This window comes from Xenopus tropicalis, chromosome 1, assembly GCF_000004195.4.
Source record: "Xenopus tropicalis strain Nigerian chromosome 1, UCB_Xtro_10.0, whole genome shotgun sequence".
Taxonomy (NCBI): Eukaryota; Metazoa; Chordata; class Amphibia; order Anura; family Pipidae; genus Xenopus; species Xenopus tropicalis.
The window spans coordinates 152,013,287-152,038,345 of NC_030677.2; the positions used below are offsets into that span (position 1 = coordinate 152,013,287).

General features: G+C 39.8%; 2 protein-coding genes across 4 annotated transcripts; one reads left to right on the forward strand and one right to left on the reverse strand.

The window, feature by feature from the left end:
• Positions 1-1,958: 1,958 nt before the first annotated feature.
• Positions 1,959-19,279, forward strand: limk2 (LIM domain kinase 2). Of its 2 annotated transcripts, NM_001142214.1 has the most exon segments (17): positions 1,959-2,038; positions 7,027-7,090; positions 7,179-7,269; positions 8,188-8,297; positions 8,378-8,542; positions 11,986-12,076; positions 12,212-12,375; positions 12,888-13,062; positions 13,166-13,252; positions 13,896-14,024; positions 14,310-14,366; positions 14,451-14,516; positions 15,182-15,356; positions 15,505-15,560; positions 15,695-15,852; positions 16,134-17,392; positions 17,621-19,279. In NM_001142214.1, coding segments are annotated over 16 exon segments (1,821 nt in total). In that variant the 5' UTR covers positions 1,959-1,971; the 3' UTR covers positions 16,300-17,392; positions 17,621-19,279.
• Positions 19,210-23,205, reverse strand: pik3ip1 (phosphoinositide-3-kinase interacting protein 1). 2 transcript variants are annotated; one of them, NM_001078947.1, is given in 4 exon segments: positions 19,210-20,079; positions 20,233-20,311; positions 20,861-21,040; positions 23,082-23,205. In NM_001078947.1, coding segments are annotated over 4 exon segments (534 nt in total). In that variant the 5' UTR covers positions 23,152-23,205; the 3' UTR covers positions 19,210-19,874.
• Positions 23,206-25,059: the final 1,854 nt, after the last annotated feature.

The following is a 25,059-nucleotide window of genomic DNA, read 5'->3' on the forward strand; positions in this document are numbered from 1 at the left end:
GACATAAGATATTTTTATTTTCTTGGGTTATTAGTCCCTGTCTTTGCTGAGCTTATATCTGATACTATCCTTAAAGGCACAGTAACAACAAAAAATCTTTTGCTTAACTTTTACTCCTCCATAGATTTTTAAGGGGCTTAACCCAAGTATTTTATTTACAAAATGCCCTGCTGCAGCTTTTAATAATGGGTGATCAAGCAATAGGCACCCTGCATTTCTCTGAGCTGTGAACTGAAAGAGGAATCAAAAGTTTGACTGCCAAAGATCCTCCACTATGAAACTGATTTCTGTTTCAGTTGTGATTTTAGGGGCTACATTAAAGCGAAGTATAATTCTGGGTAAAGCAGTTAAAAAATCCAAAGGGGAGTCATTTTTACATATTACAGCAGTTTAGGGGTGGATTAATTACTACACGATTTTGGTGTCACCTTATGTGGTTTAACAGATGTAAAAAAAAAAAAGTTAATGTAAATGAGGAGGGAAACAGTCAAAAATCGGGGAGGACAGATGCTTCTTTTAGGAAGTTATAAATACTGTGTTAATTTTGCAATTAGTTCAAGTTTAGCCAGGCCACTTTTCTGTACCAATGGATTGGAGAAAAAATTATGTAAGTGCAGTAATGAAACCTACAATTTTCGGACTACGTGTGGGCTCCAAATTATCATTCCAATAATTTTCGCGCCATGGCTATCTGTCGTTTAGTCGATTGGCCAGGTTGGATAACGATAAAATCTGTATAAGTATTGTGTATCTGATATACTTGGGGGACCTACTATGGAACTCAATTTCATATGATTGATGTCTGCTATTCATGTTCAGAACATCCTACAATTTCAGTCTGTTAGTTTTAGACTGTTGCATTTAAATGTATGATCGATATCCGAATGTTCATTGGAAGAAGATTAAAATCTGAAAGTGCATGGCCAATATTACCCCAAATGAATGGATGTGGTATACAGATATATTTGGTTAAAGTAAAAAGCTCCTAGATGTGAGTTACTCCAAACTAGAAATGTTGACTTTGTAAGCCAGCAACCTTTCCTCTGATTCTGTAAAATCTATAATACAGGGAGAGGGCATGTGCACTTCAGAAATTGTAAGCCCTGCACAATTTTATTACCTTGGGCGACTAACCTCCTTGACAGGCCATCCCACCGGTGATTCTTGCTGTGGGATGGCATTTTGGGGAGATTAGTTTCCAGCTGTAACAAAGATCACGGGCGACTAATCTCCCCATGTGCCACTGCCCTAAACCCCAGGATGGTACTCCTCCTCATAGATTTCAATTTGCTGCACGTGCTTGGTTACAACAGCGACAGCTGACCGCTGGGATCCTTCAGAACATGGCAGCTCTGGCATAGTGTCCTGTAACGGTGCAAACATTCCAAAGGAGAGAACCAGCCTGTGATTTAAAATTAGTGATTGTACTCACTAGCCCAGTTTATTTTTTTTTTTTTTTTTTTTATAGTGAGAATTGGTGAAGTTGCAGAATTCTTTTTTTGAAGCAGTTGTACTGGCAGATTAAATAGTTTCAAGAAAGGGTTGGGTGCCTGAGAAAATGCAGAGTCACCTTATGAACTTAGTACATGTTGATTCAGGCACTGTTCAAATTGCCCAGGAATTGAACTTATTTTCCTCCTCTGTGGCAAACTGGAATGACCAGAGCCATCAATAATTAGAAATAAGAGAAAGTGCTTAGGCGAGAGAACAAGCTCTTTACTACCAATCTGCGCCTCAGCCGGCCATTTACACCCAGCACGGTGATAACTGCTGGCATCTTACCAAAACTTCGCTGCCTTTATCCGTGTAAATAGGCACCATAACAATGGGAACGCCCAAGGTGGGAAGGACCTATGACCACAGCAGAGGAAGGGGGTGCGAGTCCCAAAAAAGAGGGTGGAAACTAACTGGCAGCGCCTTAGCTCCAGGTGCTATTTGATCCACCCAGGTTCCCGTCGGTCATGTAATTATATGATATCATCGGCGTTGGGATCTAGGCTGGAGCTGCACGAAGACAACAGAGCTAACGGAGCGCCAGGTATGTAAAACTGATGCATTATGGGACCGGTGAGAGCGGGACTCCAAATGTACCGGGGCTGGGGGAGGGGCGCCACTGCCAGCATTCTTACGAGCAGGGAGTGCTGGGCTTATCGCATAGGGGATACGTGTGGAAGTTGCAGGATGTGATGTAGTGTTGCATTATAAAGTTAAGTTACTGACTGCGCTACTGTCTTCATAAGGTTCTGCCTTCTACTGCCTGCTATCGTCATATCCATAGCAAGAAATTGATCATAGTGCCATCGAAAATGGCTGTGTGTTGTCAGAAACAGCAAAGCCGAATGCATGAATGAAAACAAATACATGACGTAAATATATCAGCTTACTTTCAGAAGGGAGAACCATATACTCATCTGGAATTGTATTTTGGAGGGGAGGGAACATTTGTTGCTCTGTATAACCATTTCCTCTAAGTTTTAGCCTCCAAAAGTAATTCTGACCCATAACACATTTATTTTATTATTTTAACTTGTGAGTGGGCTTGCAGGTTTCAGTAATATAGTACAGTTATAGTGTCTCTCCAGTGAAATGTGGGGGCATGGGGTTTTCTGGATAAGAAATTTCAAGCACTGTCTAAAATCGTTAAACATAAGTAAGCCCTTAAATAGATTTCTATGGGAACCTGTACTTCTGAGATTTGTGGATAGTGAGATTCCGTATAAGAGATCCCATGCAGTATAACTTATATACATTTTGTGTCTCCTAACAGTTGCAGTTGTGTAAGTACTTATGAATTAGTTAACACTGTTTACTGGACTTCAGTACGTGTATGGTCTTTCAGGGACTGTGAATAGGTTACACTTTTCAGTTCAGTAGCATGCATTTTCACTCATAATTGCCTTTAGTGGCTTTGCTGCAAATACATCAAGGGTGCTGCATAGTGAAATAAATTATTAACTGTAAAATACAATTTTTTGGTTAGGCACCTTATGTAGGTACCCCAGCTGCCCAATCTATATGTCCCTAAGTGTTCTCTATACTTTGTATCTCTTATTTACTCACTTTTGTTTCATATATTATGTTAAACTAAATATTTCGTAAGATATTATTTATTGCTAATGCCAGGTGGGGCTAATTCTGAGCCTGTGGATAAAGACAGGAGAATAAGCCCCTACACTGGCATCAGCCTTTTCCAGGCGGGCTTTCTGTACGTAAATGTGTGAGTATGCATTTCAGCACCAAAAAAAAAATGCTCAATGAGCTTGTACATGAGCCAATGCAATTACTTTGAGTGCAGGCACAGGGAAAGACAAGTCAAGGGCTGTTTCTGTGGCATGCATAAAATGATTCTGGGGCTGTTTCTGTAAAGCAGTTTATCAGGGAATTCAAAAGCACAAATAGTATGTGGGGGAAAACCTGACTAGATTTGTATGAGGAGCCTATAGATCAGTGATCCCCAACCTGTGGCTTGTGAGCAATATGTTGCTCACCACCCCCTTAGAGGCCACTGGGAGCAATCTCTTGCTTGGAGACGAGTTTTCAAAGCATAAAAACACAGTTTTACTCCAAGTAGAGCCTCCTTCAGGTCAACAGTCCACATGGGGCTTATTCTATATCCTCAAGGAATTATTTTCATGCTTATGTGGCTCACCAACCTTTTACATCTCAATATGGCTAACAAGTAAAAAAAGGTTGGGAATGCCTGCCATAGATGCTAAGGACCAGTAAAACCGAAACAAAAATTTTTTATATGTCATGCTTTGCCATTTCTGTCCTGTAAAAAAAAAAAAAATATGAAGGAGGACTTAAATTTCTGTGTTCCACACATTTTTATCTATTTTTATCTTTTATCTGTTCCCTAAACAAAGCTTTACGTCTGTTTTGTTCAGTGTATACCTACAGTAGATAATGCATGATTCTAAACTGCACCCAAAAGTCCTATCCAATATTTGCAAACACACATGCTTTCTAAACATGGTGCTGTATTTTCAAAAATGCAAAGTGAATATCATTTGTAGATACTCTTATCAATTATGGCTAATCTTGGGTGAAACTATTGAGCATAATTTTATTATTTTTTGTAAGTCATGAGAAATGTGACAGATTGTATGGCGTAGCCTCCCTCTCTTATCTTTAAGAATAGGGTCTCTGTACTGTTGGGTATGCAACTCTGTCACTTGACATCTCTCACTACTCATTACCTCATCAAAATAAACTGACTAACCTTATATCACAGCAGCATTATAAGAGTTTATGTATGACAAGCACTCACTGGAGTCCAGGTCACTTTTAATTTCCATCCAGAATTGTATATCCAATCCCTTCCTGTGGTTGGCTTGGCATTCATTGAGAAGTAACATAACACAATATATATGAGTAGGTAGTAAACCTAAATAACTCTGCAATCCCTTTAGCTCCACAGGCTTGCAACTTACCGTATTTTTCGCCCTATAAGACGCTACGGAATATAAGACGCACCCAATTTTAAAGGAGGAAAATCTAGAAAAAAAAGATTCTGAACCAAATACTGTAGTAAAATATTTTATATCAACTGTATAAAGTTAATTGTCTCTGGGTTTGCACATAATGAGGCTTCCCCCAGCCCCCCCAAGTATCCTTCAGCTTCCCCCAGGGCCCCCCCCAAGTATCCTTCAGCTTCCCCCAGGGCCCCCCCCAAGTATCCTTCAGCTTCCCCCAGGGCCCCCCCCAAGTATCCTTCAGCTTCCCCCAGGCCCCCCCCAAGTATCCTTCAGCTTCCCCCAGGGCCCCCCCCCAAGTATCCTTCAGCGTCCCCCAGGACCTCCAGGCATCCTCCAGCTCCCCCACGGCACCCCCAGCCCCCCCAAGTATCCTTCAGCTTCCCCCAGGGCCCCCAAGCACCTTCCATGTCCCCCCAGCGGCCTCCGGCACCCTTGATGTCTTCTTCTCTCTGCCGCAGCTCCCAGCTGCTTCTGTGCTTTCATAAGGTTGCGCCCTGTGCGTGTGACGTCAGTACGCACGGGCGCAACCTTATAAAAGCGAGGATGCGGCAGAGAGCCGCGGCACATAGAGGAAGATGCAGTTCGACATATAAGACGCACCAACTTTTCCCGCCCAGTTTTGGGGAAGAAAAAGTGCGTCTTATACAGCGAAAAATACGGTAGGTGTCCTCTTTCATTCAGCCCTCTCCTTCGGCTTTTTCTCTTTGTCTCCCCTCTTTATCATTTTTTTTTCTCTTGTATTTATCTTGTTTATATTTGTTCACTTTCACACAAAAAAAATTTTTTTCAAATAGTAAACCACTTTTTTTTTTTTTTTTTTACCCATTTTCTTGAAAGTTATGTTTTAAAAAAGAGGTTTCATTCCACCCCCATGTTTCTGATTAGCAGCTCAGAAAGCGTCTTTAAACTATAAGAGTTAGATCCATTATTTCATTACTGCCTTCTCTGAAAAACAGTAATTTGGGAGCACCAAGAAGTTTGAGAGGAAGCTCAGTGGTGAAAATGATTTCTACGTTAATATTTGCTCTTAGTGCAAGTAATACCAAGAATAATATAATTCTCTACTTAAAAGAGAAGGGATTCTGTCTTGATTTTTATGGTGGACTAGATTATACTGTTTACATGTATGTATGTCTTTATGAAAAGTTACTTATGTACACAGTGCTGTACAGTAGAATACATTAATACAAACGGGGTTAAAGATAATAATAGATAAATACAAGGTATAACAATAAATACAAATAAAGACACAAGAGGATGGAGGTCACTGCCCTGTAGAGCTTACAATCTAGATGGAAGGGTAACTTACAGACACAAATAGGCAAATATAAGTGCTGTAGGTCACAGCGGGTGACACTACAATATAAGTGCTAGTTCCCAGATCAGGTGCTGTGTGAGTGCTCCAAGAGGTAGTCTTTAAGTTTAGTTTTAAAAAGACTCAGAGAGGATTCTCTCCGGAGGAAATCAGGGAGGGCATTCCAAATGTAAGGGGCAGCAAGGCAGAAAGGTTTAAGGCGGGAAACAGCAGTAGTAGTGGGGGGTGCAACCAAGCGGTTGGTCTGTGAGGATCAGAGGAGGCGGCCAGGAATGAACAGAGACACAAGAGAAGAGATGTAGTGAAGAGCAGAGGAATGGAGGGCTTTGAAGGTTAAGAGAAGGAGTTTGTAAGATATTGTTTGTTTAATGGGAAGCCACGAAAAAGACTTTAGCAGGGGAAGGGCCTGAACTCTCCTGGATGAGAGGAGGAGAATTCTGGCAGCAGTATTTCATATAGACTGTAGGGAGAGATGGGAGTTAGGGAGGCCAGTTAGAGCAGGTTACAGTAGTCAAGTCGGGATAGGATGAGAGCATGCATGAGCAGCCTAGCTGTTGAAGTAGAAAGAAAGGGATGGATTTTGGCAGTATTGCGTAAGAAAATGACTTTTGACAGTGCAAATAATTCACTCTACCATTAAAAATTTTATTCTTGAGCCAACTCAGTGCATTGTGCCTTATTCTGAGCTTTCAGAAGGAGCCAGTGCTACACATTAGAACTACTTCCAAGTAACCTATTGTTTCTCCTACTCCATTGTAACTGGAGGAGTCCCAAGCCGGACTTGGATTTGTTACTATTGAGTGCTATTCTGATATCTACTGGGAGCTGCTATCTTGTTACCTTCCCGTTGTTCTGCTGATTGACTGCAGGGTGGGTGGGGAGAGAGTGGGGTGATGTCACTCCAACTTGCAGCTCAGCAGTAAAGTGTGACTGAAGTTTATCAGAGCATAGGTCACATGGCTGTGGCTCTCATGGAAATGAAGAATATGGCTAGCCCCATGTGAAATTTTAATATTAAATAGAAAAAATATAGATTTCAATGCAGGATTCTGCTTGAGAAGCTCTATTAACTGATGTGTTTTGATAAAAACATGTTTTCCCATGACAGTATTCCTTTAAATCTATAGGCAGACTTTTGTTCAAATGTTGCAAAAGGAGGAATACCATTGAGCAGTTAAAATGTTCTTATTTGTTCTTTGTGTATTTTGTAATGTCCCTAAATGTTCTTTCCAGATGGAACATTTCTTGTTAAGAGAACTTTCATTCAGGATATCCAGATGAGGGCTAGTGACTCAAGGTATGTATTTACATAATACACTATTCCTCAATGGAAAGCAGTATAAGTACATTGCTAATGAGTTTTTTTTTTTTTTTCTGTGTCTTAGGGACAGTCTCTCACCAAAGGTGTTCTCACCTGCGGACACTTGGACAGAGCAGTGCCTCAGCTGCAGCCTGCGTCTGACAGGACCTGCTATGGTAGCAACAGTTTCTCAATTACATTTGCTAATTTTGGCCCTTGGTGTCACAGTAGGGCAGGTTATTGCAACTTTTTTTTTTTTTTTTTTTTTTTTTTTGCAATAACCTTATATAAAGGAGGATGATCCACCAAATTACATTTCATAAAATAACTTATGATGTTGATATTTTGTCTGTAGTTTGTTTTGATGTTGCTGGATTATTAAATCTTGGAGATATGAGAGAGAGGGTCACATGGCACATTTTCCCCCAGTATTACATTGCATAGTATGTGCAGGAAGCTTAATAGCAATCATCTGTCACTGTGTACACAATGAAGTCATGCATTTTCTGCCCGAAATCCTTCTATTGTGCTCATAGACAGGCACTTGCTATTAAAGCCTGGCTTACTGCTTGCTCTGTTCAGCATTTTTTTTAGCTGGCAGGGAAAACTGCAGTGTGATATTACCCTTAGGGCCTTGCCTGGTCTGAGAGATGGTTTGAGAAAAATACAGTGAGATAATATTAGGCAGGGCCATCACCATTGAGAACAAATTAATGGAACCTGTCAGACAAAAGGCTGAAATTTGCAGGGGGTGAGCAAAAAGGATGCTTTGAAGTAGTCACCCTTTAGTGATGTGGATGCGAAGATTAGGGGTTACAGGAAAAAGGGAAGAGAAGATACAATAATGTGTAACAATGTCAACATTTAAAAATGTTGACGAAAGTCCTATAATCCATTCAAGCATTAGTAATACATAGCATACAAAACAAAAGGTAACAAAGAATACATTTTATTGTTTGGTGTGTAGATTGTAACTTTTTGAACTCCATTTCAAGCCCCCTTCCCATAATTTTATACAATGTTGAGTTACACACTATGGTATATACACTAAAATTCTGTTACCTTGGTCTTAACTGAGTTTCTGCTTTTCACAGGTCGTTTCTCATTACAAGTTCCATCCTGAATGCTTCTCATGTTCTGGCTGCAAAGCAATGATTGGGGAGGGAGAATCCTTTAGCCTAGTGCAGGGGACAGCATTGTACTGGTGAGAGTTATTCATTAATGCATGTTTAGGAATGTTATGGAAACCTTTGCTCTTTCATACAACTTGCTTTCTAATTGCAGTGGTCCATGTCAAAAGCTGCTACTTTTACAGCCAAAGTTTGAGGGTCTTTGCATTGAATCAGCACAGGAGCATGATCCTCATATGTTAACCCTTCTGCGCCTCCCACCTCAAGCTGGAGGCAATAGGGGTTTCTCTGTGTCAAGAGAGAACATGCAGGTCACACAGTGAGTATAAATCTTTAAACTTTGTTGTTTTGGACCCCTTTACTACTAACACTAAGCATATATGTTGGGTTATATATACATGAGGTACAGTATTCATCTCAAATAAGCTTCCTACAACCAATTATATATATTCTATTAAAGGAAAAGATCAATGTAGAAATTAAACTGGGTAAAATAGATAGACTGCGCAAAATGAAAAATGTTTTCAATACCGTTAGTTAGCAAAAATGTAATCTATAAACGCTGGAGCGGGCAGATGTCAAATTCACAGTGGATATAAAAAACTTTTTCCACCTTTAATGTGACCTATAAACTGTACCACTCAATTGAAAAACAAACTGAAATCTTTTAGGTGGAGGGAAGAAAACCAAAACAACTAAAAAATGTGGTTGCATAAGTGTGCACACCCTCTTCTAACTGGGGATGTAGCTGTGTTCAGAATTAAGCAATCACATTCAAAATCATGTTAAATAGGAATCAGCATACACCTGCCATCATTTAAAGTGCCTCTGATTAACCCCAAATAAAGTTCAGCTGCTCCAGTTGGTCTTTCCTGATATTTTTTTAGTTGCATCCCACAGCAAAAGCCATGGTCCCCAGAGAGCTTCCAAAGCATCAGAGGGATCTCATTGTTAAAAGATATCAGTCAGGAGAAGGGTACAAAAGAATTTCCAAGGCATTAGATATAACATGGAACACAGTGAAGACAGTCATCAAGTGGTGAAATATGGCACAACAGTGACATTACCAAGAACTGGACGTCCCTCCAAAATTGATGAAAAGACGAGAAGAAAACTCATCAGGGAAGCTACCAAGAGGCCTACAGCAACATTAAAGGAGCTGCAGGAATATCTGGCAAGTACTGGCTGTGTGGTACATGTGACAACAATCTCCCATATTCTTCATATGTCTGGGCTATGGGGTAGCGTGGCAAGACGAAAGCCTTTTCTTACAAAGAAAAACATCCAAGCCAGGCTACATTTTCCAAAAACACATCTGAAGTCTCCCAAAAGCATGTGGGAAAAGGTGTTATGGTCTGATGAAACCAAGGTTGAACTTTTTGGCCATAATTCCAAAAAACATCACCAAAAGAACACCATACCCACAGTGAAGCATGGCGGTGGCAGCAGCATGCTTTGGGGCTGTTTTTCTTCAGCTGGAACTGGGGCCTTAATTAAGATAGAGGGAATTATGAACAGTTCCAAATACCTGTCAATATTGGCACAAAACCTTCAGGCGTGTGCTAGAAAGCTGAGCATGAGGAGGAACTTCATCTTTCAGCATGACAATGACCCAAAGCATACATCCAAATCAACAAAGGAATGGCTTCACTGGAAGACGATTAAAGTTTTGGAATGGCCCAGACCTGAATCCGATTGAAAATCTGTGGGGTGATCTGAAGAGGGCTGTGCACAGGAGATGCCCTCGCAATCTGACAGATTTGGAGTGTTTCTGCAAAGAAGAGTGGGCAAATCTTGCAAAGTCAAAATGTGCCATGCTGATAGACTCAGACCCAAAAAGACTGAGTGCTGTAATAAAATCAAAAGGTGCTTCAACAAAGTATTAGTTTAAGGGTGTGCACACTTATGCAACCACATTATTTTAATTTTTTTTGGTTTTCTTCCACCGAAAAGATTTCAATTGAATGGTACAGTTTATAGGTCACATTAAAGGTGGAAAAAGTTCTGAAATGATTTATCTTTGTCTCATTTTTGTACAGCACAGGAACCTGACATATATATATATATATATATATAAATATTTTTTTTTTTCCTCAGGGAAAAAGCACAGTTAGTGCTCGAAACGTTGGATTTCTTTGCTTAAATAAATTTTCTATTTTTTCAAGTCCTAGTGTGTGCAGCTCACTGTCTTGCTCTATATGTTTTTCCCTAGCACCCTGGGCATTTGAACCTTGATAGGGTGTGCTCCTTTTGTTCATATATATTCATATATATATATATATATATATATATATATATATATATATATATATGCACAAACAGGCAGCTTCGCTCAGGACTTATGAAAACTTTGAGAAAGGCTGTTGACACACCCGAAACATCAGTCATGTTGTACTTTAATTAATTCTATTTATTTTTTCATAAGTCCTGAGCGAAGTGGCCCGTTTGTGCATTTATCTACCCTTAGATTTTGAAGGACTGCACCCAGGCATCGGATGACTTAATTATCGTGAGTGCCTACCATTTGAACTGTATATATGTATATACTAGGCTACAGTTTTATTGTTACTTTTCATAACTTATTTTTGTATTCAGGTCCTCTCCTATTCATATACCAGTCTCTCATTCAAACCACTTCCTGGTTCCTGGTCCAAGTTAATTTGGACCCTAGCCTCCAGCTGCAAAAACTGCAAACTGCAGAGCTGCTAAACAAAAAATTGAAATAATTAAAAAACTGCAAATAATAAAAAGTGTAGACCAATTGCAAACTATCTCAGAATAGTACTCTCTACATCAGGGGTCCCATACCTTTCTTACTCGTGAGCCACAGTCAAATGTAAAAAGACTTGGAGAGCAACACAAGCACCATAAAGGTTCATGGAGGTGCCAAATAAGGGCTAAGATTGGCTATTAGGTAGCCTCTATGCACACTATCAGCTTACAGGGGGCTTTATTTGGTAGTAAATCTTGTTTTTATTCAACCAAAACTTGCCCCCAAGTCAGGAATTCCAAAATAACTACTTGGTTTGGGGGCACTGAGAGCAACATCCAAGGGGTTGTTGAGCAACATGTTGCTCAGGAGCCACTGGTTGGGGATCACTGCTCTACATCATACTAAAAGGTGAACAACCCCTTAAGCTGGCCATACGCGCACCGATACTATCGTACGAAACCTCGTTTCGTACGATATTCGGTGCGTGTATGGCATGTCGGCGGGTCGACTCGCCGATCGCCAGGTTAGAAAATTTTGATCGGGCGCCATAGAAGGCGCCTGACCAAAATTAGCCGTCAGGGCTGAATCGGCAGAAGGAGGTAGAAATCCTATTGTTTCTACCTCCTTATCTGCTGTTTCAGCCCTGACGGATGGTGGCGGATCTGACGATGTTTCGTGCGGCCGATGGTCGCACGAAACATCGTCAGATCGCCACGTGTATGGCCAGCTTTAGATGATGCTCCCATTGTTACAGGAGATAATATTGGTCTTGGAAGGTGAGGTAAATTCATAATAGGATTCTGAGAGGACTTTTTTGGTCAGCGGAAAGGCAGGTGGCACAAATAAAAAGTAAGATTAGTGTTGGGTTATTAAAGGAATAGTGACATTCTTTATAAATGTGAAAGTGTCAATATCCCTTTAAAAGGATGCTATACAAATAATTCTGACAAGCCATTTGGGAGACTGGGAGCCATTAAAGTCATCTTGTATCCCAGAGACTTCAAGTTAAAAGACATATTCCAGACTAACTGTGTTTTATTTCCTGGAAGGGTCAGCACAGAAAATTTGAATTTACTGCACCAGGGAGACCGCATTCTGGAAATTAATGGATCCCCCGTCACCACACTGAGCTCAAAGGAGGTTAGATCAAAAAGTCTGCTTCTGTAAAGGGTCAAAAATAGTAAAAATCGAAAAGAAAATTACCCTTTGTTGGTTTTACAGGACTGGTGAAATTCCCTTAACTTACAGCTTTTTCCCTTCCTTTAACCATTCTAGGCTGATGATTTGCTTTGCTCAACAGACCGGACCTTACAGCTTCTAATAGAACACAATCCCCCACCTAACTTACCAGTGGATAATGCTCCCCCGAAATCTCCCTCTTTTCGTTCCATAGAGGCAAGGGGTAGCACCGAAGGCCCAATGAAACGCAGCTCCATCCGGTCAGACTCTGCCTGCCTCTCAGTGCTATCCTGTACTCTACAGCTCCTCCCTAATGTTACTTTTGTAGCCTGCTGTTTTCAGTACTGTAGATAACTTTTCTGCTGGTCCCTCTTTCTCTTATTCACTATTATGCAACAAAACATTTAGCGCACTTGTAGTTCTCTATGTGCTACTTGATTGTTTCTCTAGCTGTTTGTAATTACACCTATTGGGGATGGTTGATTATCTGAGCGGCTTATTTTAGCTGACTTTAAATAGTTTTTTAAAAAAAAATAAAATAAATATCCTTAGTGATGGCTATATATATATATCATTTATGAGAAGTCTGTTAATCAGGTTAGAATGATGGGATCTGGCCATCCGAGATAATATGACTTAATTATACTTGTAGTAATCTTCTGCCACGAACAGCTGGTTTCAGGGCATCCCCTTCCTCCCCTCACTTTTAACAGCAGTCTGCAATAATATCCACTTAATTTCAATTCTTTATCTCCTTATTTGGTGTGTACAGGCGGAGTAATAGCAACACCCGTTCCCCAGGAACCTGCTGTCCCAAAGATCCTCGCTCTGTGTCACGTTCCGAGTCTCTGCGATGTGGAGTAGGTGGCGCTCAACAGATCTTTCGCCCATGTGAACTGCTGCATGGAGAGGAACTGGGGAAGGGCTTCTTTGGACGTGCTATTAAGGTATACACCATTCACTATGCTACAAGACAGTATTTAATATATGAGTCTCCTTTATTTAATACATTTTTTTTTAATTAAGTTGAACTTTTCTTTGTGGTTATAGGTGACACACAGAGCAACTGGGAGGGTAATGGTCATGAAAGAATTAATACAATTTGATGAACAGACACAGAAAAATTTCTTAACCGAGGTAGGTAAATACTGTTTTTTACAGTGGACATAAAATTAGAGGGAAAAATACAACATAATACAGCATTATGTATTCAGTCCTTTGACTCATTTTCTCTTACTGAATAACATCCCAGTCAGTGATAACTTATTCTGAATGTCTAAAACTTTTTTTATGTGACATAGGGGGTAGGATTGTGTTGTGAAACTGCTTTTGACACTGGGGGTGCCACATGTTATTATAAGTGCTGACCTAAGACCCCATTATGGTGCGTCTGTTTGCTGAAAATTGCACTAATCCAGGGTATTTTTGTAGGAGCACCACATCAAAATCTTCCACTTCTTTTTTCTCTGTGGCCTGGGGCAGGTGCAGGTGTAGTAGAGTGAATAGCCGCCTGTTTGCTTTTAGGTTCAGATTCTCACTTTTTTTACTGCTCACCCCAACCACACAGTAGAGAGAGTTTAGAAAAAAGAAGATGCTAGTCTGGAACTCTTCAATAGTACCCTGTGCCAGTGCAGTTTTTAGCAAACATGAGCACTGGATCAGGGTATCAGGTAAGCAGTTATAATCACTGGAGGATGCCCAACATTAATTTATTCAGATTTTTGGAAAAACTTTGCATGTTAGTTTTTTATATGGGTTAAAGTTATTTGTTGTATTTCAGGTAAAGGTCATGCGTTCTCTGGATCACCCCAATGTGCTGCGATTTATTGGGGTTCTCTACAAGGATGGTAGATTAAACCTATTGACTGAGTTCATTGAGTGTGGAACGCTGAAGGATTACCTGCGAGCGGTAAGGACATTGGATCAGTTCATGTTAATGTAAAGGCCACATGTATGGACAAGTGTTATAACAACAGTTATAGTGCATGTGTATTGAAACACTTTGGGGCATATTTATCAAAGGGTTAATCAAGAGCTTGCCACAGTCCACCAAGGGAAAGTTCACCACTTATCTATTCATTTCTATGGGCTTTTTAAGGCTTATTTAGAAATGAATGAACTCTCACTTTCACCCATTGATAAATATGCCCTAATAGTTCATAAATTCTTCCCTAACCTCTGCTTTCTGTTACAGGATTACTGTCCCTGGCAACAGAAAGTCTCATTTGCTAAGGATATTGCATGTGGAATGGTAAGGCCTTGTCACTGAATTTATTCTACCAAAATAATAATAAGAGTAAGGTATCCTAAAGTAACAATGATCTCTTCCCTCAAGGCATATCTCCATTCTATGAGCATCATCCACAGAGACCTAAACTCACACAACTGCCTCATTAAACTGGTAATAAAATAAAATCACTGTCCATTGTCTCTTTGCTATTTAAATTAAAGAAACTTTATTATACACTACAATATGTTTTCCTCTATCCATTTTCAGTTAGAAGGGTTCTTAACTTATGGGTCTTTGTGATGTTTATAGTGGCTCGTCACAATCCCATTTAAATTCAGAGCATATGAACAGCTACACTGATTTTAGAACAGGTATAGGATCTGGAAGAAGTACAGGAAGAGGCCATCTTCCATAGAATCCATTTTAAGTATTTTTAAGCATTTTTATTATTTTCTTTTTTTCTGTAATAGCAAAATAGTAGCTTGTACTTGTTGGTAATTAAGCTGCATGAATCCATATTGGTGGCAAAACAATCCTATTGGGTTTAATTAATGTTTAAAATGAATTTTAGATTTAATGTATCACAATCCAAATCATGGGGAAAAAAGTCTAGCATGGAAAACCCCAGCTCCCAAGCATTCTGGATAACAGATCCCATGCTTGTAGTACCATATTTGTCATGCTTATTTAAATTTTGAATTTACATACAGAGCCCCTGTATGTACATACTTACAGAACCCCTACATAATTTGTAGGTTATTTGTTTGTACTTGTGCTTTGTGTTGTTTTTCTACTCATGTATTTACCCCTCCCAATTTTGTCAATGCACTCGTTAGGATGGGACAACGGTGGTTGCAGACTTTGGGCTGTCCCGACTGATTGTTGAGGAGAAGCCACTGCCTGCACCAGATCGCCCCCCTACCAAAAAACGCACACTACGCAAGAACAATCGCAAGAAACGTTACACAGTAGTGGGAAACCCTTACTGGATGGCACCCGAGATGTTAAATGGTAAGAAGACTATTTTCTGAATTGACGGGGTGGTTTGCTCAGTATTTCTTTGCATCATTGCTAAACGGGCATTCGGGAAGTGATAAAGTGGTGGTAGATGGCTCAAGTTCTCAGTAACCCTTCCTGACCAAATCTTCCTTACACTCAGGGAAGGATTATGATGAGAAGGTGGACATATTTTCTTTTGGAATTGTTCTGTGTGAGGTAAGCCATTTTTTTTATCTCTAGATTCATGTACATGCACTCATAAAAGTATGGTGTTCGTCACATCATAATTATTTGTAAGTGCCTGTTATTTTGAACACCCAAAACTGTATATATGTATATGTCCTCTGCAGATCATAGGACAGGTGTATGCTGATCCAGACTGCCTGCCACGTACCTTAGATTTTGGGCTGAATGTTCGGCTCTTCTGGGAAAAGTTTGTCCCCAAGGATTGTCCTCCAGGATTCTTCCCTCTGGCTACATCCTGCTGCCACCTAGAGCCTGACCAGAGGTGACATTCAATCCTGATTTCCATCATGTCTTTGTATTGTAGAGGCACTTATCTATGGACATAAGGCAAATATGCTCCTGTGCAGTAACCCATAGCAGATGGATCTACCCTAGCTAGCTGAGGAAGAACAATAAAAGCAAACATTTAATTGGCTGCTCTAGGTTACTGCAGATTTGCCCAGTGTTTATAAATAAACCCTCAGGCCTCTGATATTCTCTTCACGTTTATACCTGTTACTGTTTCCCATGCACTTAGGCTTCTTGTTTAACTTTTTTTCCTAGACCCGATTTTCCACACCTACACGATGCACTTACTGCTCTTTCTCTATTTGTTGGAGAGCTGGGGATTCCTCTGCCCTCTGAGCTAGAGTACATGGAACATAGCCTGCAGCTGGAATATGGCCTAAACCGAGAATGTTCAAAACTTGAAGAGGGGGCCAGCGTGTGATGAGGACTTATTAAAAACAGGATGTGAGGTACGGAAATCTCACAGCCTGCTTTGCTGCTGCAGAGAATTCATCTCTTCACCTCCTGCTTTCATGTACAGGCCATGGGTCAACAAAGAATGTATTTCTTTCTGTTCTCAACCAAGCAGTCACAAGATCCTTAAAGGTCTAAGACCTTAGACAAACTAAGACACAGCACCACAATATGAATAATCGGGGGGCTAAATAAGGTAAACCTCAGGGTTTTAGTTTTTTTTTGTTATGGCAACCAATCATTTGGTTCAGGTTGTAGCAAACTATATTTATCTCCTATTCCATGCTGAGACATTATTAGAACAAACATTCCTATTGAGGCAAGGATCACTAGCATTCTGTTTCAGTCAAGAAAGTTCCTATTTTCCAATATAATGTGCATCCCATACCAGGTAGACACCCAGCCGTTTCCTCTCGAGGGCAGAGTTAATTTTTTGCTCTTATTGTACTGCAAGGGAAAAAAAAAAACCTTTGCTTTGTGGAGGTCATATTCTTCAGCCTGTGAATGTTTTTGTCATATATTTTTGATTTTGAGGCCATTAATTTGTTACCTGTGAATATTCATTAATACTGGTGACCACTATTCGCATTACTGTTACAGATAAAATTGCTGCATTTTTTTTATTTTTCATTGAAACTGGAATTTTAGAAATGAGATGTTGACTATTTACTGTACTTTTTTTATGTGACTAGATATATATATATATATATATTTTGATACAGTTGTTTCTCAGAGAGCACAGTTGCTTCTCAGCTTTTCGGTGTCTTCCTTAGTAATTCTATATTGAAACATGTATATTCTTTGCAACATACCTGCATCATTTTCTGCAGTGGGATGTTAATATTTAAACCTCAGGTGGCCTTGTGCCACACATTTCTAAAATATTGCTTTAACTGTGGCTTTAAAATGTTAAAAAGGGAAACACTCGCTAGCAGATAACTAAACATTTACATTATTTACCTTTTATTTTAGGACATATTTATCAATTCTCAACAGTCCTATCCTCTTGCATTGGCATTTGTAATACTGTACTACTTGGAAAACTCTTGAGACTTGTCTCATCACTTTGCTAAACATATAATTTTTGTACCATTTTGGTTCAGAATTCTCAAAATGTGAGTTTAGAGCTTAATACATAAAAATCCATGTTCTATTCATTCCTATAGGATTTTTAGAAGTGTATTTATCAAATGGTGAACTCTAACATTAACCCACTGATAAATACGCTTCCAAAATTTCCATAGGGATGAATAGAACGTGGGTGTGTTTTCATGTATTAAGCTCTAAACTCACTTTTTTTTTTTTAATCTGCCCTACAAAGAAATAATAATACAGAATAGTATGTAACAAACATTTTCAGACTTGTTTATGCTGGCAACTTTTCAGTAAGAACAATGTTTCATAAAATGGTTGTTTGCCTGTGTGAACAAGCCCTTGGATATGTCAGTTCTACTGAAATGTGCTGAGTCAGCTAGAAAATTATTTATTGCCCATATTCTATGGACTAGATATTCATAAGCCAATAAACACGGAACATGCTCCGTTTTTGTTTGCATGTGTTCATATATGTGTCTATAAATGAAGACAATTGTTATATTCTATTAATTTTTTGCAAGTCAGGTTGGCCATTGGCCTTCATCACCATATGAGCCCATTTTGTAATACAATTTGATCGGTTCTTGATAATGTTCTGCAAGGACTATTCCATTACAGTCCAGGTACTTTGGACAAGGCTAAAAATGCAAGCTGAATTGCTGGGAGAAATAAAGTGGGAAATTACATTCATCTCCAATAAAAATTCAGACTGAGGAGAAAAAAAATTGGTATTGTGGCAAATAGGCTCATGGGACGATTTTAAGCATTTTGTAGGGCCTGGTGCACAGCAGAAAATGTTAAAATATGATCATCTAAAATGTAGCAGTCATCAATTATATGTGATAAGCACCAGTTGAAGAAATGCACCAATGCTTTCAGGTAATAATCATATGGGGGCTGATTGAAGAATGTTACTCCACCCCACATTGCCACAAAACACTCAAAATCAGGCAAGTTACCCTTGAAAAAGGCAACAGCTTATAAGCCTTTGATCGATATATAACAGACCTATTTTTTTTCTTAATGGCGCAGATCTATAGAACTGGCATTCTAAATGGTATATATGATGGTATATGAAGCAAATAGCATTTCGTTGCCTAAATGCAAATGGATTTTGCCACTGATGGTGTGAAAATTATTTTCTGCTTTCCTGGAAAAGGGTGAGCATGTTACAAACTAAGGATGATACATGTTATTGATTTTTGTTTTTGTATATTTAGGCACAGGCATGGGAGCCCTGTACTTTAGTGTTAGTCTAAGGACAGGAATATCTACATTTTCATCTGAATGTCAGATTGATCATGCATATGGCTTGTAAGAGTTGCTACTTTTTAATAGAGCCATTCTAGAGGGAATATTTGGCAATATTGGTAGAAAGTAATATCACTCTCAAGGATATCAGGAAAGACTGCCTTTTAAAGGGGATTTATGTCAATCATCAGTGAGAGAATTCAAATACCAGCTATTAAAGAACTACATTTCTAAGCACCTTGCCAAGGAATGCTTTGGATCACTGGACCAAAATACCTGAAAAATGTGTGGTTCATTGAGAGAAAAAAAAAGCACCACTGATCAACTGACTTTTTTAAGCCAGGGTCACTTTCATATAGTGCCTTCTTTGCCCTTCTTACTGGAGGCCATTTCAACATCTTTCTACTACTGAGCCAAAAAAGAAAACTTGAAACCAGAGCCAGATTTGAGGCCACAGTTCCATCTCATTGATCTGCACCTTTGTTACAGACTGTAGAAAACTGCTTGGCTTCTTCAACAAATGAGTGAAAGGCAATGTCAAAGATGTTTTATTTATAGAAACAGAACGCTCATGTAAAAAAAAAAAAAATAAACAATTTTTCATAAAGTTTGTACATTTGATTCTGTCCAGTTTTAACTTCAGCAGCACAAAAAATGTCTGAGTGTGGGAAGGTTCTTCCAAGCTTACACCCAGGATTTATCATCAGAGGCTGGACCCATAATAGATTTGGCATGCTTCAAGGCATTTCACCTACTAGATGCTGAACACATGCGGTTGTATTAGTTCATGGCAATTTGTTTTTCCAACAACATTGTGCTATGTACCAACATGGTTACAGCAGGAGAGCACCTCTCTAGGCATTTCCTGTTCCCAGAGTCCATTAATTCAGACATAAATCTTGCCAATAAAACTTCTCCCCATAATCCTCTACACAGAGACCTTAAGCTCCCATCTAAGAGCAATAAAGTAGGGTTGGCATAAGCAGTCTCTAGCCATTGACAGAAAGCTTGATGGCATATATGTTGATAACAAAAACCAGGCACAAAAGTGTACACACAAAAAAAATCTGGGAAAAGATGACACTTCCCTGACACTGTGCTCCAGCACAGCAATGTCATAGAACTGCTATGTGCAATGGTACCATCTTATGTCAAGATCCTCGTAGGTCAAAAGTCATCTGTCCGAATGTGACTAATTCATGCCCCAGGGGTCCCTGCACAGCCCATTAGAGGAGCCACACCATCCTGTGCTGTGTTTGGGGTATGATTGGACGGCACCTCTATACTATTCTCATCAACAATATCACATGAGGGATTTAAAAATGCTGAGAGTGGTAGATTTATGCGCTGAAGCCGTCGCTCTTCCACCTGTTGATCATGCTGTTGCTTTAGATCCCTGCCTCTAAGAAGGAAATTGGAGAATAAATGAATAATTCAAATACAAGGTTAACACAAAGGTATATATAAAAATGCTGCTGGGACATCAGTGGGGACACAGTAGGGTAAGAGGAATAATGCCAGAATGCAAAAAACATATGGTGCATTGTCAATTTACCTTTTATATATGTATCCAACAATAATTCCACTGCCGATTGCAATGATTATAACTACCATGAGGATCCCCAGAATGTAACCTGAAGATAGATAAAAGGCATCAGATATTTTTTTTTTCTTCTAGCTGTGGGACCCAATATAAAACATAGTGGGCTTAGCCTGAAGGCCCCTTAGACCCCCTTATACAAAGGCTTTTCAATATACATGTACTGAAATCAGGGAGGCACCTACTTCAGGATTAAGCCAAATCTCAGTATTTCTTTTATGATTCAGGTTTGGTTCTCAATAACCGTTAGTCATTGACAACTGAACCTGACAGGTTTTGTTCACACATGCAAAGTTTTAGAATTATCAGAAATTATGAACTTGTCTATGTTTCACTGAAATTCATACTGAACACATGTATTCTGTTTATATGCATTTTTGTGAGTTCAGTATGCAATAATGTTGTAATATACTGTGAAAGTGTGCCAAATGTAACTGGGAACTGCTTATAAGGGATCTTACGATGTTTGGCCAGCTTTATTTGCTAGTTACTCACAAAACAGCAGCTTAAAGGTTAATTTTGCTGAGCTCTAAAAGGCATATTTATTTGTTGACACATGGGCGAGCCTAGTTCAGAATCTTACCTAGCGTTCCAAGATCCTTTTTCTCTTTGCGATTAACCTGCACCCGTTCGCTAATACTAATTACAGGCTGTGCAACGACTGGCTGCTCTTGTGTGTGTAGTGTTTCTTCAGACTCTTTATAAAGTGAAATGGATTCTGTGAGCTTGATTTGGTTCTGTGGTAATTCAGTCACATCAGGAGCTGTTGAAAAAGGAAGCACAATACCATTGAGAAAATAATACAATTTTATTTAAAACAGTGATGTAAAAAATGTGCTATAAATATAATGTAGTGTTTCTTGATGCCTGAAAATAATATATTGTACCCCCTTATTTGCCATGCCTCCAATCCCATGTAATGTGTCCTCTTTCAGTATAGCTTTCCCCAACATTTAATTACTAGATCAGGTACGCTAACTTTACAGTTAATGTACCACAATAATAAAAACAGAAAAATATAAAGGTTGGCTATGTTAAAAAAAAAAATGTAAGCATTCAACTGTGATTGCTCCAAGGACAAAGGAGTAAATACAAGGTTAACAGTAACACAGAATGGTTACATGCATGTCTACAGTAGAGTAAAAAAAAAAAAAAATTTTATCTATCCTGTACCACTTGCATCGCTGTACTAATTGATACTCTAATGTAGCAAGAACGGTATATGTGAAACATTTAGGAGATACATTATTATTACATGTTTATATAGTCCCAACTAAGGTTGCCACCTGGAGGCAATATACCAGGGAATTAGAAATTTACCAGAAATATATTCGCTAGTAAAGTTGTGATTAACTGTTGCTTTGCCCATAGGCTGCTCCCGATCCTTGCATCTAACTTGGCCTCTTCTCTCCTTCTCCTCTACTTCTATATCTTTACCGAATAACAAAGAGATCCCAGGTCCAGCATGTGTCAGCATGCCACCCCTTTTATATTACAACCCAACCCCTGGTGCTGTCCACACCCTTATTGATGCACCCAGAATTTTTCTTCAAGAAATGTGGCAACACCAGTGCTAATGTGCTCTTTGGGGTTACAAAAAAAAAAACTTGACAGATACAGAAGCTAAATATGCCCATCCTGTTAGAACTTACAATCAAAAACGAGTGCCACTAACCAATATTTAATGGTTATCAGCTGATTTCTAGCAGGGACCATACAGAGCCATGATAAGAACTATTAAACAACAAAATCTACCTTCTCATCTTCCAAAATCATATTGCCACTCTATTAACAAGTAGTATTGTGCCATGTATTTATTACTGTTTGGTCGTAACATGGAATTCTAAGGGTGGCCATGCCTGGCCCTTGAGTTTGGATAAAATGTTGGCAAGCAGAAAAGTTAAATATTTGATTAAAAGATTTCCATAACTAAAACCTGTTGCTGTAACATACTAATGAAACTAAAAGGGCAAGACAATTGTAAAACTAATGTTTAATTTACATGCAGATTTTACATAGCTATAGACTCCTAGCTTGTTTTCCTGCAATGGACTCGAAAAACATAATCTCCCCAAGACCAGCGCAGTGAATAAGAAAGTTACAAGGTGGAAATGGCCTCATGTTAGGAACTGGGAGTGACCATTCGTTCAGTCACGTCACCTTGTTTACTGATTAGGAAGCGGAAACTCCGCTAATAAAGAGAAGCTCAGAGACAAGAAGAAAAAAGAGCCAATCGCTTTGCGAGCAGCGAGAAAAACAAGGTCACATGATCTCAGCCTCGGCTGATAAAGATCTGTTGGTGGCACTGCGGAAAGAACGGATTTAAATGTCTCTATTATCATGTGTGTGTGTGTATATGTGTGTGTATAAAAACACAAATTACTGGGATCAAAGCTTGCACATCAAAAGGTCGTTAAGTATCGAGTATGATATATATGATCATATATATATACATACATATAGCCAGGGGCTATTCAACAGCTCCTTGCAGTTCAATCTTTAAAGCGTTTTAAGCAGAATCGCTAGATCAGTGTATAATACAGGGCGCAGATGTGCTGCATACAATTCACGTAGTGGCAATGCAATTCATTTTGAATTGGCGCAACCCACTGTGCTATATTTGTTAAAACTAATAATGACAAAACCCCCACTAGCATTACCGCTAGCCGTCAGCAGATGCAGGCGACTGTAGCTAACAAATACCAGGCTTGCGACTACCTGATCCCCCTTCCTTGCAGATGTGAGTATGGCTAGTTTGCCGTGTTATATGCACTGCACCTGGGGGGCTCCCCATTAGTACCCACCGGGTGTCCCTGCCAGCATGTCCACGCTGAATAGCAGAAAAAGCAGATGTGCTAATATCCTTCCAGCCATGGCCCCTTTTGCTCGATCTCCGGTAACTGCCTGTAAGCTCCGACTCTATCTTTCGTTGGTTGCTGCTGCGATTCCTTCAGTGACTTTTCTTAGATTGTTTTTCTCCTGTTTGTACCTCCCCTCATGTTTGGGCTGAGCCCCAATAGGCCGGCACATCGCCTGCTCTGCAGAGATTGAGCACCGAGCAGCTATGGGGGGCGGGCACTCTCACATGTCCCACACTTTTATTGCTTTATCCCTGGCAGGATGGGCACCAGGAGCCCCGTTTTACGTATCAGTGTATGGGGGTGCTGGTCATGGTCGCTGCCATTTACTGTCCTTGGTTCTATTATAGACTGGGTGGCGTTTCCAGATGCTGTTGAATTATAGCCTCCAGCCCCAACGCAACAGCAGCAGAGCCACACAGGCTGCACCCATTGCTGTAATGTTATTAAACTGTATGTTGGTAACCCCCCGGGGGCAATGGCTTAGTAATTGGTCAACCTCTCTGCCCTATATCTCATGCTCTGAAATAAACTTCAATTTCCCCAATTGTTTTATCTAGAAATTGCTGCAAAAGTAAGTGTTCCGGGCACCACAAACTTGCAGTATGGGCAATTGTGCTCATTTATTTTACACTGTATAGCGCACAAATACTGCCTGTGTGCAGCAATGGCCTTGAACGGGACACGATGTTCTGGTTTCAGGAGCGAGGGCATAAGCACAGCTCTGAGCCAAAACAACAAAATGTCTGAGGAAACCGGTTTGGGCAGGTTCGCTCTTGACTTGCGTGAGGCAGCTGGGGGACTGGGGGAAGTATGAGCCAGTGTTAATACAGCACTGCAGCTTTGCTTTCCCTATCTGCCGCTCGCACTTTATTACTGCAGTGTGTGAGCACTGGCTATATACAGAGGGGATTCCACCAATGTCTTTTACAAAACGTTCCTAATATCCTATATGTCCAAACATTTTGTGTACTAGGGGAGTACAAACAGCAGTGCTTTTCAGGGTCAGTAAGAGCATATGGTCCTGTCCTGCTACACAAGGTTGCAATCTGGCTGCTATTTTACCAGCCAGACCAGTAGGAATAACAGTGATGTTATTAATAGGAGAAAAGCATACAAACACACCCAGGGGGGAAATTTGTAGATTATGGAAATTGCCAGAGGAGCTGCTGTACAATGCCACAGACAGTCCTCATATAGTGGTCTAGTGGAGGGCCCAATTTGAGTGCCATGAAAACGCCTTAATTTTCATATTTTTCTATATTTATTATGTACATGTACATAAACCTTGCCTCCACTCCGCACTTACCTTTTTGGTGTCAGAGTGGGTCCATAACAAGCTTTATTACTCACAGATTTTCATATAGTGGAATATGGCATCAGTTAACAGGACCCCTCTACCATCTCCACAACAATACAATGGGATATCACCTTCAACAAGTCCAGCTTGACTTATATTGCCCCTGCAGATACTTGGAATAAAATCTAATAACACGAGGGACATAAAATATGAACATGGTAGAGCAATGACAAAATGCTCTTATGTCACAAAATACTTTGGAGCTTCCATTCATATTAAATACCAGTGGAGTATAATGTGCTGCTGCTGAGATAACAACTGATAAATCATATCTGTGATATAGTTAAGATTCCTTGCTCTGCTGCCATTTTCCCGGAGTGTGGAGAAGCTCTGCTCTGCTAGCCTGCTTATACATAGAACATCCCTAGCTGTACTGAGCTCTTGTAGATTCTGTTCTGCAAGTGGAGGAATTCCTCAGCCAGACTGATCATCCTCCAGCTTCTTCATTCACCCTTTGTCTATTTAGATATGCAAAAGTACTGTCTGTTCTTCTAACAGCCTGGTTCCTGAAGATTTTCTGTAAGTGCGGTAATGCTGGATGCGTTGTTTTAGGATACATCCTGT